Source organism: Carassius carassius, chromosome 2 (genome assembly GCF_963082965.1).
Source record: "Carassius carassius chromosome 2, fCarCar2.1, whole genome shotgun sequence".
Lineage (NCBI taxonomy): Eukaryota > Metazoa > Chordata > Actinopteri > Cypriniformes > Cyprinidae > Carassius > Carassius carassius.
In genome coordinates, this window is record NC_081756.1 from 12,220,268 (window position 1) to 12,234,398 (window position 14,131).

Consider the following 14,131-nt stretch of genomic DNA (forward strand, 5'->3'; position numbering starts at 1 on the left):
GACAACGATGAGGACACGGAGTTAAACGAGTGCTGGCAGTGTATGAGGAGGGTGTGGGCAAAGTTCAGCCCTCAGGAGAGCGTCAGCCCAGTACCCAAACTAAGATTCACCAGGGACAAAGACAATGCATCTTTGCACACATGGAAGGCAGTAAACGCCACTGGTTGTCAAGCAAGTGAGTATGTAAATGCATGATACAGATAGCATCGAATTATGACGAGCTTGCTGTAGGTACAAAGACTGATATGGAAACAAAACACCTGCATTTGTTTGTTACTATATTTAGTCGTTTTTTGCACGCTCACCATGTCTGGTGTGTGCTTACCTGCACGAACATACAATGTGAGCAGGCCTACCTATATAAAATATAAATTAATGTAAAAAAGCTTAGTTATTATTTAAATTCAAGTTCAGATTTTGACACTTTATTAAACGAGCTAACACTTGTAGAGGAAATCGGGGAGTGTTTAAGGCGAAGTACCATTAAGACCTCCACCTTCCTTAAACGGACAGTAGAATTTGTAAGACTTGTATAACATTATAACTTATATAAAATGTATTATTAACAAAAAACTTTTCATATACATGTTTAAAAAAAAACTAGAAGTATTATGGCTGACCATAAGGTTGTAACTCTTTCTAATGTACTTCTATTGGACAAAGATTTCACAAAATGTGATGGTAAAGACAACTGACACAACTGTGAGAGTGACTAACATGGGTTAATTTAGAAAATTAGCATCAATGCATAGCAAACAAGCGTTAGTTAGTGGCGTGAGTAATGTAATGGTTAATAATCTGGGCTATTAATGCAAATTTGCTTGGTGACTCCCATATGGAGGTGATGCATCACTTGGAGAATTTAACAAGGTATCCTATCTATTGCCATTGTGCCAGATCAAATCATTTAAAGGGATAGTTCACCTTCAGTTGCTGGTCTCCATTGTCTTCCATAGTATGATGGGAAAAAACACTATGCAAGTCAATGTGTACCAGCAACTGAAGGTGAACTATCCCCTTAACCTCAGAGCTGAAGAGACCAACTGTTTCTGAAATTAGTGAACTCTGCAGTATGTCCCGCATCTTTTCCATTACAACCAAAGCCTTCGCACTGCTGCCCCTCAAACTGCTAGTCACTATTTTGTAAACTGGCTGTAACTGATTCATTGGTTGCTCTCCCTGCACTGACAGTTATGTTGCACTCCCTCAATGTCACACTGTACTTTTATTGTTGTGTTGTATTAAAAAAATGTTGTGCTGCACACATTATTTCTTTCTATTTCACTACACATTGCTGAGTATGATATCCACTAGTGTGGTTTTGTGAAAATTGGGAATCTCGTCAACTAAGTGGTGAACCTCGGTTCTTTGAAACTAGGGTCTTCAAAGGAAGAATATGAGATGTCTTTTTTATATTTTTGATGTTTGAAACATTTTGATGCATTTCAATTAGATTGCTTGGTTTTTCAGACAGGGTGAAAGTGAATTGAGTCAATTCATGCCAAGTGTTGAGTACTGAGAAAGGAGCACTGTGCCCCTGTGTAATCATCAAAATGGGAGGTTTGGGAGACACACCCACCAAAGTAGCTCTGGTAGCACAGCAGTGCTATTATACAACTGCCAGTGATGCAATCCATCCAAACCCCTAACCCCCCCCCCCCAACAAAACACACACACACACACACACACACACACACGCACACAACTAAATGCATAATGAGTCCAATATATTCAGTACAAACACACTTTCTTTTATGTAAACCCAACATGAAAAACACACGAGTGCCAGGTTCATTGCACAGTGCCAAAACAAGAATAACTGAACAATTGTCACAGGTAAAGCATTTGACGTAAACCACTTATTTTTTTATTATTTGTATTTTTTTTGCCAGTATGGCAATAAGCAAGCAAGGTTTAATACCAAATGCTGTATACAAATAAAAATAAATACAGCCATTTCTGGATGTGTGATCTTTTTGGTGATAATTCTGTTCTTAATCTAATGTCCATTAAGGTTTGTTGTTTTTAAGGGCGGGGGTTGCTATTTTTGGAGCCTGAGAACTTCATGGAAGCAAAGCATAAAAAGTGTTTTCTGCTGGTTTTTTTAAACTCAACATCTTAGTAATCAGAGTTACCACCCACTTCTCTCTGAAAGCCTCCATATCTCATCTCACAGGCCTAAACCAAAACTTTCCAACAAAAACAAGAAAATCTAAAAAATGACATCTCTAAATAGGAGACATTTTAATGGACCAAAATGTGATTGATGTAACTGTTTGGATATTTTCTTTTCATCTCTCTAGTAAGTAGACGATTCCCTTGGAGCAACCTGACCGATGTTGCCTAAGGGTGATAAGATATTTCAGCTTGCTATGCATGAGTTACATTTACATTAATTCATTTAGCTGACGCTTTTATCCAAAGCGACTTACAATTGCTATATATGTCAGAGGTCGCACGCCTCTGGAGCATCTAAGGGTTAAGTGTCTTGCTCAGGGACACATTGGTGTCTCACAGTGGATTCAAACCCAGGTCTCTCACACCAAAGACATGTGTCTTATCCACTGGGCAAACACCACCCATAGTTGGAGTTGAAGTTGTTTAACTTGCTTTACATGGCCGTATGTGAGACTTTGAGTTTCACAGTGAATATTTATTAACATGCACAAATACATTCTTCTTAAGCTATATAATGAAGCTTAATCATAATGAGGTCACTAACAAGTAATTACAATAACAAATATGATTCAAATGTAACAGTGAGAGATGTATATTATTCCCCACATGTAGTTTTTAATTTAGAGAAACTACAAATTCTACATTTTAAAAAGATAAAACATAATTGTTGTCTGTTTAATGAACTTTCCTAAATCCCTTAACTTCTTCAAAGGGCAAAATAGTACAAGAAGACTGAGAGCCATTATGGAAGTACAGAAGAGTTGCTGTGATAAAAATATATTTCTCTTTTAATTTGGAACAATAAGACATTTATTGGTACTGGACTTTGTCTGCTGTAGCAGATTCGGAGACAGCTGCGTGCTGGAATATTTGTGTGTCCTCAGACAAAGCACTGCTGCTAAATTTAGTAACAGGTGAGCAAGCCATAAACAGCATTATTTGATTACTTGTGAAAATTTACGCAGCATGTCCCATGTCATGTTTGGAGTTCACAACCTTAGAGTAACCTGCAGGCATGGAGTTTTATCATTTACACAACATCAATCTAATTGTCTAATATAGGCCTAATGCTTAATTAGATGAGCTTCTATTAACCCTATTGAAGTATGAGGTAGTATTCTTCTAATGTTTTTGAATAGACATAAACAGTCTGCTTTTTAACCAAACAAGGCAAATACCATGCTAGATTTACCTGACAAAGCAACACTTAACATGTGCAGAAACTATTTTCTAGGCATAAGCTTCCTGTTTATCTTTTTAAGATATATGATTGTATATGTTGTGTTTATAGTTTCAAAGTTACTGCATTTTATACTTATTTTTTACCCATGCTTAGAAAAGAAAAACGACACAATTAAATTAATTTCAAGATTACAATGTTTTCCTGCCGATGAATGATTTGTTAAATTGTTTTGTGTGTAGCCTAAAGTGTAACCTACAACTAGGTTACTCAATTACACATGTTTGTAATAATGCCTCTTTTTTTTATGTCAGCACCAATTAATTTGGATAATTTTTAGTCAGTCTGCTAAAATGTTGTCACTCCATAAAAAAAACTACTTGAATTACAATTTGAAACAATCAGGCAAATAATGGGCCTCAAGTTTGTGTTTTTTCTTTTTTTTTTTTATAAGAAGATCTTAATGTACATACATAGCTAGCAATTCTAAAACACTACAGCACTCACATTATCTAAAATAAATCCCTCAATGTTCTTCCTTGTTGGCATGAGCAGGTGTGTGCACACTATGTCCATGAGTGCCTCTACTCACGTTTGTCTGGATGTGTAAATAACACATGAACTAAATGTACTTGTTTGTTTTGGCTGCAAACACACCCTGAAGAACAGCTATTTCAGTTCATTTCTGGAGGTCAGTGTAGGGTGGTCGAGCCGTCCATGATAGAATAAGGTTTTAACATATATACTTCTTTTAATAGCAGATGTAGTTTAGGTGGGGAAAACTACATTTTTGAATGGCTCAATCACTGGCTGAAACAGTTCATGTTTAACAAAATATGAATTATTGTGCTGAAAAGCCACAGCTTGGACAGATCGACTCACTATAATGTCACATGACTAATCCTAACTGTCTGGATGCTGATGGACAATGTTTGCTCAGTCTGGTTCCTCACTCACTCGCATACATTGTTATGACAAACAGTTGTTCCTCTCCTAATATGGGAAAGAGGGACGTTAGTCTTGTACACCGAATAAGAGATTTTTCCACACTCTTGAATTCTCTTGCGGCTCAGTTGCATCAGCTAGATTATGAGCTCATTTCCTTTTTTATCTGATCTATATATAAATATATGAATAGCCATTGATTAGTAGATAGAAGATGATTAATTTGACTTATTTGACAAAAAGAAGTGATTAAACTTTAATAGTGATTTTGCATAAATGTTCTCTAGGCAAATCAGAGCAGACTGTGCTAAACTTCTAAACTCTTACATTTATAAATGTTGCTTTTCGATTTTGACTATGATCACAATATTTTTAGCCTTTTTTTAAAGGTATATCTACATTATAAACTTTATTCAGTTGCCTGAAGTTTCGTTATGTCCAATTTAAATGGATGAAAGCACCCCAAAAAAGATACTATAGTAGCAGAAAAAGAATGTCATCACGTCATAGACTAAACAGGAAGACCGTTTCCTGCCCTGCACAAGATCAAGAGAAGAATGCATTATTTGGGTGTAGTCTGTTGTTTTTTTGTGCACTGTTTACATTTAAATTTAGTGTACTTTACACTGTTTAACACTGACTGTTAAAACATCTAGATCCATATTTTTTTCACTAATGTTTGGATCAAGTAAATTCTGCATTAAAGTTTCTTGCATCCCATGTGCAGAGTGAATGTGCCTCTGTTCTTCCATCTGTTCTTTATGAGGTGTGTATAAAAAGGTCTTAGGCTACTAGCTGTGACGTCAGGGGCGCTATTTTTCCATGAATGCGTGCTGTAGTTAGAAGTGCTAATGTCAGTTATATAATGGTTCTTGGCACTATCATGGTACTAATGAGTCTATACTGGAGCACCATGTAGCGTAAAGAAAAAACTCCATTATCTCCTTTCATGTTGCCACATTCGACATTTTCATAAAACTGTTGATCACTCGCAGGTTGTCTTTTGCGTCAGTGATGTCCTTGACATTTCAGGCACAAATACAGCAGTTTAGTTTGTGGCTCTAAAACCCAGAAGAGAATTAACATTTTCCAGCCATGGGTTTGATCCCAACTGTCTGAAATGTCAGTTTTGGATTTCAGATTAAATAAAAGGTCTGTGGTTAACATTACTTGAAGAGAGATTTCTCTCGTTTTTTTTTCTTTGATGTTTTTTTTAATTATGCCTAAATACACTTATCCAAACCTGAATTTTGAAGCTGCTGTTTTTTCAATATTTGCCTACTACTTTATTTTTAAACTATGTCCATTTCATAGTCCACGTAAAAGTTTTCACACTAGTTCCCAAATAACTCCGACAAAAATTGTGAGTTGATGAAATCAGACAATTGTAGTTCTTGCAAAACAAACAGCAACTTGTGGTTTTAAAAAAATATGATGCCAATGTTTACAATTGAGTTATAATAGTGTCATAATAATAAAATGCACTAAATCCATAGACTGAAAACGTCGAGGTAGTGTACGTGACGTCACTAGTAGATTTCTGAAGGGCGTTGAAAAAGAATCTTGCCAAAAAGGCGGGAGCTGGTTGCTGAAGCCACGCCTACCTATCTCGACGGCAGTGTCAGCAGCGGCAATCCACCTGTCACTCATATGGCCACGCCCTTAATTATGCAGAACTTTAAGACTTAATATAATTTAAACAGATGAGTTATAAAAATTTAAAATTTTTACCGCCCTCACAGTTGTCATAAAGGGTGAAATTAACTATATAAACCAAAATAATAGTTTGAACCAGGCTCTAAACATGTTTTTTTTCTGGGATTGACTCCCTTTTGCAGCCAGCCTCTAGCAGCCAGTTAACAAATTACAGTTTAAGGGCTTGCATAGACTGAAGGCTGAAGGTCTGGAATGTACTGTACAGGTGCTGGTCATATAATTAGAATATCATCAAAAAGTTTATTAATTTCACTAATTCCATTCAAAAAGTGAAACTTATATATTATATTCATTCATTACACACAGATGGATATATTTCAAATGTTTATTTCTTTTAATTTTGATGATTATAACTCAATACTCAATACTTGATGATTATAACTCAAAGCACTCAATACTTAGTTGGGGCTCCTTTTGCCTGAATTACTGCAGCAATGCCGCGTGGCATGGAGTCGATCAGTCTGTGGCACTGCTCAGGTGTTATGAGAGCCCAGGTTGCTCTGATAGTGGCCTTCATTTCTTCTGCATTCTGACATATCGCATCTTCCTCTTCACAATAAAAGAAAAGAAAATCTATGGGGTTAAGGTCAGGCAAGTTTGCTGGCCAATTAAGAACAGTGATACCATGGTCCTTAAACCAGGTACTGGTAGCTTTGGCACTGTGTGCAGGTGCCAAGTCCTGTTGGAAAATGAAATCTGCATCTCCATAAAGTTGGTCAGCAGCAGAAAGCATGAAATGCTTTAAAACTTCCTGGTTTACGGCTGCATTGACCTTGGACCTCAGAAAACACAGTGGACCAACACCAGCTGATGACATGGCACCCCAAACCAGCAGTCCAGTCTTTTTTGAAGCGAGACGCTTCTGACGCTGTCTGTTGTTCAAGAGTGGCTTGACACAATGAATGCGACAGCTGAAACTCATGTCTTCCATACTTCTGTGTGTAGTGGTTCTTGAAGCACTGACATCGGCTGCAGTCCATTCTTTGTGAATCTCCCCCACATTTTTGAATGGGTTTTGTTTCACAGTCCTCTCCAGGGTGCGGTTATCCCTATTGCTTGTACTTTGTTTTTGTTTTTTTTTTCTACCACATCTTTTCCGTCCCTTCACCTCTCTATTAATGTGCTTAGACACAGAGCTCTGTGAACAGCCAACCTCTTTTGCAATGACCTTTTGTGTCTTGCCCTCCTTGTGCAAGGTGTCAATGGTCATCTTTTGGACAACTGTCAAGACAGCAGTCTTCCTCATGATTGTGTAGCCTACAGAACTAGACTGAGAGACCATTTAAAGGCCTTTGCAGGTGTTTTGAGTTAATTAGCTGATTAGAGTGTGGCACCAGGGGTCTTCAATATTGAACCTTTTCACAATATTCTAATTTTCTGAGATAATGAATTTGGGATTTTCCTTAGTTGTCAGATATAATCATCAAAATTAAAAGAAATCAAAATTATAAATATATCAGTCTGTGTGTAATGAATGAACATAATATACAAGTTTACTTTTTGAATGGAAGTAGTGAAATAAATCCTAATTACATGACCAGCGCCTGTATGTCAGACTTCATTGGCCAAGGCCCGCCCATGAGGCCGTTTGACCAACATGTCAAACAACCAATCACATTTTGTTTCACTCAGCGTCACGTTTCAGGGCATGGAAATGTTGCGTTTTTACAGCACTGCGCATTATAACCAGTCGCACAAGATTCTATTGAGTTTATGAATGCAATGGCCAATCAGTGGTGTTCCAATGAGTCATCGCAAAAATGCTGGTGCTTCCTTCACTCGCTTGCTGACTGAATACCTCTTTCTGGCAAAGTGTGTGTACGAATCTATAGATAAGATATTGATTTCAGAGTGTTAACAGTTCCAGTGATTTTAATTATATTTTTGAGAGTTATTGAACTTTAGACTGTCATTGTAAATGTTCTTTGCTCTCTTTCCGTACAATGAAAGATTAATAGCCTAATTTATAAACGTTTTTATATCACATTAACTTTCAATGTTAAATACACATTTAATAGAAAGTCAGTCGTATTAATATGTTATGGCATGTATTATGGCAAATATGTTATGGCATGACACCCATATCTGTTAACAGACAGGTTTTTATGCATAGTTAATAGATTACATTATTAGGCTACTTTGACCATCGCATATTATCTAACATAATCTATGAAGGTGAGAATCGAGATATTTCATGATATAGTTCATGCGTTTGTTTCTAATAAAAATGAAAAATAATAATAATAATAATAATTTGCCAATGTGCTGTTTGTGGCTGATGTGTGTCACATGACGATTTTGTTTGAAGATGTTGCTATTGTATGGTCTTTCAAGATTTTCTCGCCCTCACCTGTCCATTAAGCCTACTCAAGGATATCGAACGCAATTTGCTGATTCCGTCTGAAACCCACGCGCGCTCATCCCGTCGAATAAATGGACAGAAGTTTCACTGCATGCGGCTAGACCTTTTACGTGCGTCATCAGAGGATCATGCGTAGCTGATGGGAAACGGCTGCATTTTCCTCCTCGCATGCGTTAGTCAGCCTCAGACAACGGTTCAGTCAGCAGCGCCCGTTACTTCAGCACTGTTTTGAGTGGCGCGAGGCCAGTTTCTGAGAGCGAAATCTGAATATAACTGTTGAAATAAAAGCATCCCCGCCCTGTCCGTCTAACTAGTGCCTGAGCCCATGAATCTATATTTAGCTGCACACAAACTCTGAAAATACAGTGTACACCCCTGAGTTGAACAGCGGCTTTGTGGTGGAATGTGTGGCTCTTATTAATGTAGGCCTTACGTTTAATGAGCTAATGTCACACTGACAAGGGAAAGTGATCATATTATGAGCTGGGCTACATATGCAGCCTGAATTTAAATAATGAAAAAATTATACATGTGTATAACTGCATTATTCTAGATAAACACTTTTGCATATGTTATAGATCTAAATATGTTTATAGCATTACATAAACACCTAGGCTACTCTTGGAGTCTTGTTTAGCCTAGTAGCTATTAATTTTTTTTATTATGGGAATAACATTAACCTGAGAATAAAAGGCTTTCGAGTTTAGAGTAATTACATTTGAAAGAAACAGCACTTTTTTATCACCCAGAAAATTCTGTCATCGGAACATAGGAACATTCCAACCCGATCTTGGAACATTCTTCATACAGCTGATGGTAGCCATTAACTTCTATAGTATTTTTTTCTTCTTCTCCATACTATGGAAGTCAATGGTTATCGTCAGCTGTTTGGTTTAATGTTTACCAGCATTTCTTCAAAACATCTTTTGTGCTTTGCTCAAGAAGAAAGAAACTTAGTTTGAAAAACCTGAGGTTGAGTAAACAATAACAGAATTTTCATATGTGGGTGAACCATCCTTTAAAATTAATGTAGACTTCAAAATCATCAATCTGTTGTCTTAATAAAAGTTGGCTTGGAATACTTGTAGGCTACTAGGTGAAAACATGTTTGTTTGTTCAAGGTTATTCAGCTTTAATATTAATAATAGTCAAATGAAACAAGGTAAAGATTCCCCCTTGGTAGAAATTTTTAGATAGATTTCTTAGAGATTTCTACCGAGTGGGGAATGCCACTGGCACAAATTAATATTAAACACCACAATGAACATAATGTTACTAGTAATAATGAAAGTAACTGTTAAAACAGCTCTCATGAGTCAACCGTTGATTATAGGCCACTGTATGTTTCTGTGGAATAATCATTCAAACGATAACGTGCATATATCAAGACACATCTAAGCGTCTAACATTAAACACATTTTAATCCACTGTTTTAAAATCAAAGGTTTCTTTACAATAACTGTATAAATGGCCAATAGTGATGACTGTGTTATCACATCAGAACCTGCAGATGGCGCTGTTTTAGCACTTTCTATAAGCGCCGCGTGAGAGTCAGAGCCACATGAACTCATCACTTCCGTATGTCCATTTCATAGTCCACGTCGACAAACACTCTTGATTATTTATTTTACTTTACTTTTCTTTGTTTTGCTCCGTTTGATATTAGCCTATTGAACACAGGATGGGATTCACAATCCGGGCCGCCACGCTCGAGGACTGTAAGGACATCTCACGCATGATACTGGTGAGTCGACGTGCCCTCGTGTCACATGTGTGCGTACATTCATGACGATTTTAGAATCTTATGAAAAATTGAAACATATCTGCTGCGTCACAGACAGCACCCGCGGTCTTTCATTATATTCCAAACACAGCTGTTGTTTTAACGTGTAACGCACGCAATTGCATCAGTGTTGTTGATGACAGAGTTACAGTAAGCCATATTCATTTGGCACACTGTAATCTGACTCTTTCATGGAGTCTATTGGACGGTATTTGGAATGCTCGGAAACGTGCAGCAGCCTTCACCTGTCAGCCGCGACTGTTGTAGCAGACCATTGTCACGTCATGAATTAAATGGACGTAACTACTAAAACCTTGTTAGTTATGGTGCGTGCGAGAAAAGGGAAGAAAAAAATAAATAAACAAACACCTTGCTGATGTCAGAATAGTAAAAAGCTTTAGACAATCTAATTGAATTCAAAATATACTTAAAATAATGGTAAATTAAATCTAGTAATAAAATATTGTATTTGCTATAGTGCCTCCATGCCTTCTGCTGTGTAACAAACACATTTAAGCAATTTCTTCAATATTTTAAGGGACTTTAAATGTTCAATGGGTGGAAAAATGCTTTTCTAGGAAAGGTCATCTTAAGCAAAAATGTGTGTCGTCCACATGGTGCAGTATGAGTTCAAGATTAAATTACCGCCTTGATGAGAAAAAGAAGATAAGAAAAAACATTGTATAGGCTTATTAGTCATTCCTTTATCTTTAATCTATATTTTTGTCATCATGTATGCATCATGTGCTTGCAAAGTGAAGAAAATTGGCTTGTAGCCAAAGCAAAATTGAGCAATAGAGTTAAACTATTTCTGTTGTCAAATCCTTCACACTAGGAACTGGCAGAGTATGAGAAGGTTTCTGACCAGATCAAGATTGCACAAAGAGGTAGACCTGATTGTTACAGTTTACAATCATTTGCTTGGAATTAATAAAACTGTGGATAGCTTCAGTAAGAATTTGAAGTTGATGCTAATCATACTTCTCTACTGTAGATCTGGAGCAGGATGGATTCTCTAAAAACCCTTTTTTCCATGGAATCATTGCTGAAGTGCCAGAGGACCTTAAGTCCAAAGAGGGTGAGAAAAAAGAAATAGGCATCTTGGATCATCTTGGATTAACAATCCTTTTAAAACCACAATCTTCTGTGATGTCCTGCACTAGGATATATATTTGTTATCTAATCATGGACACGTGAAAATCTACACACCCTCAGCTCATCCAAGATGTAGATGAGTGTGTTTCTTAATCAAAACAGATTTAAAGAAATGTAGCATTACTTAGTTTGCATACTCACCAATGGATCCTCTGCAGTGAATGGGTGTCGTTTGAATGAGAATTTAAACAGTTAATAAAAACATTACAATAAACCACAAGTAATCAACATGACTCCAATACGTAATTTAATGTCTTGCGAAGTGAAAAGCTGCATGTTTGTAAGAAACAAATCCAGCATTAAAAAAAGTCCATCCCTATATTTATTTAGAACAGTTTTTGCTTTTAAACAGTGCTCATTTTCTGCATATTTCTCTCCTGATTCAGATTAGATGTTTGTTTTTCTCTGGAGAAAGCAATATTAGGAATAGAGGACATTAACTAATGGACTGGAGTCGTGTGGATTACTTATGGATTATTGTTATGTTTTTATCAGCTGTTTTGACTATCTTTCTGACGGCACCCATTCACTGCTTTGGTGAGCAAATGAAATCTGTTTCAATGAAGTAACAAACTCATCTACATCTTGGATGGACTGAGGCTAAAATGTAATTTTTTGGTGAACTATTCTTTTAAGCGTCTGGCCAGATGTGCTAATATTGCGGTAACTGCATGCTTTACAACTTGATATTGTTTTTTCAGAGTATGTTTGAGTTTTGTGTTTACCTTGGTGTTAACGTTAGTGGTATTTTAAATTTTATTTTAGCCATTAAGCTGACAGAGATGATTCATGTATGTATATCTCTTTACAGGTCATACCAAGGTTGGTTACGCTCTGTACTTCTACACATACAGTTCATGGAAAGGTCGGGCGGTGTACATGGAGGATCTGTATGTAATGCCAGAGTTCAGAGGTAAGGAAACCACACTGAGTGCTTTTGTTTATTTGAACTGAAAATACATTTTTAAGCCCTTTGACTGATTAATGGAGTATTTCCAGGGAAAGGCATTGGCAAGGCTCTGATGTCCAAAGTGTCCCAGGTGAGGGGTGTTTATTTAAACTAGTTAATGGCAGTGTATGGCACACACTCACAATACATTAGCAAGGAATCTGTTGTTAACAAATTGTGATTTAGATTATTGTTGATTGTGTATAATTTTACATGTTTGTGATTACGATCACCCTCAGCTTGGTCTGGCTGCTGGTTGCACCCAGCTGAATTTCACTGTACTGGACTGGAACAAATCATCTCTTGACTTCTACCTAAAGCAGGGCTGCTGGGATGTGACCTCTGACCTCGGCTATCACTGCATGCGCTGTGAGGGCATTGCCCTTGAACACTTGGCCCAGGGGGACCTTTAAATTCTGAAGCACATAGATTTCCCTGTCAAACCCTGAACCAGAGCCACAAGTAACAAGTTGTTTGATAAACACAGGAAGACAGTAAACTGACAGTTAAATGGGAAAATTTAACAAGTAACCATGCTCATATCCTATATACATTTTCTAAAATAAACGCAACTTTATGAGACTATATTGATCAGCAATATTACTGAGAACAGCAGACAGAAAATGCTGCTTAGTTAGGTTGCCTCAAAAAGAACATTTGATTCATTCTACATAATTAAATTGTGAAGTCTGACATATCCAAAGATTCAGAAGTGCACTGTGAATCACATATATATTGGGCATATTATGACATAATCATTTTTCTACTAGTGGAAAGAGTGGAAGTGAAATTGTTACAGTTGGTGCTGAACCATCATTTGTATCTAGAATTTAGAACAGTTCTATTTAAAAAGCCATTTTATTTTTTGTTACGTGTCATTTTATTTTTACATTTGAATATCTGTTTGAACATCTACTCGGTCTCGCTCACAAATCCGTTTGATCTGAAATTATGTATGTCAAGTGATGTTCTTAAAATATGTTGTAATATATAAAGAACTGCTTGGTACACAAGAGACCTCCTCGATTCTGCAAGATGAAGATGTGTCTGTTTACGCTGTACATTCACAGATGCGAGCCACATACTTTTCTCAACTAACTTTTGGTAACTGTTACCAGTCATAAGAGAGAATAAGCTCACTACGAAAAATGCACTACAGATGTTTATTAGATAAATCCTATATACTATTGGTGAGTGAAACCATGATTGGATTTTGCTTTTCTAAATTGTTTACTTTGCCTTGTACATGATTTTTTTTGGGCATTTTGCATTGTGGATTTTAGCAACCAGATATTTTATGTGAATTGCCAAAAGGTCTTTGACAAAAAAGTCTTGTGCTGTTACTGAATACATAATAATCGTGAACAACATACAACCCATAAGTACCTCAGTCTCTAAATGTAGTTATTTAGTAAGTAATTGGTAAAAAAAAAAAAAAATGTAGTAGCACTTAAGAGAAGCTTGGTGTAGCCTCATTGTGAAGATGATGGCAACGTTACATTGTTACAAGCTGCTGTATCCAATGTACTGTACAGTCTGTTCTATTGGCCATTGATTAAAGCACATTTGCCCATGGTTTTGCTACATGTGTTTTTATTTGACATAAAGCTTTTATAACAGTGTAATCTAGTTAAGTTTTGAACAAAGTAATCATAAAATAAACATAGTAAATGCCACTTCTGAATCAATGACCATAAGATAAGTCGTAGCTGGAAGCAGGATTCACATTTGGCCTGCAGATCTACATTTCTAAGCTGCTGAAACGCAAACATGTTGCAGTGTTAAGCACACCTTAGTCAACAGCGACATCAAGTGCTCACCCGGAGAAGCGATTTACGGGAAACCATAATTAGGACTTTTTCC

At 36.7% G+C, this 14,131-nt stretch overlaps 1 protein-coding gene across 3 annotated transcripts; it reads left to right on the forward strand.

The window, feature by feature from the left end:
* The first annotated feature begins 7 nt into the window (after positions 1-7).
* LOC132103037 (thialysine N-epsilon-acetyltransferase-like) lies at positions 8-13,843 on the forward strand. 3 transcript variants are annotated; one of them, XM_059507852.1, is made up of 7 exons: positions 8-175; positions 10,048-10,125; positions 11,000-11,051; positions 11,159-11,242; positions 12,131-12,232; positions 12,319-12,359; positions 12,508-13,667. In XM_059507852.1, the coding sequence occupies exons 2-7, from the start codon at positions 10,063-10,065 to the stop codon at positions 12,679-12,681; spliced, it is 516 nt and encodes a 171-aa protein (XP_059363835.1). In that variant the 5' UTR covers positions 8-175; positions 10,048-10,062; the 3' UTR covers positions 12,682-13,667. The 3 variants fall into 3 exon arrangements, 2 of the variants coding, with proteins under 2 accessions (XP_059363835.1, XP_059363826.1); XR_009423329.1 differs by lacking the exon at positions 8-175 and adding an exon at positions 13,681-13,843 and having other exon boundaries at positions 9,903-10,125; positions 12,508-13,650; XM_059507843.1 differs by lacking the exon at positions 8-175 and adding an exon at positions 9,941-9,959.
* The last annotated feature ends 288 nt before the right edge of the window (positions 13,844-14,131 follow it).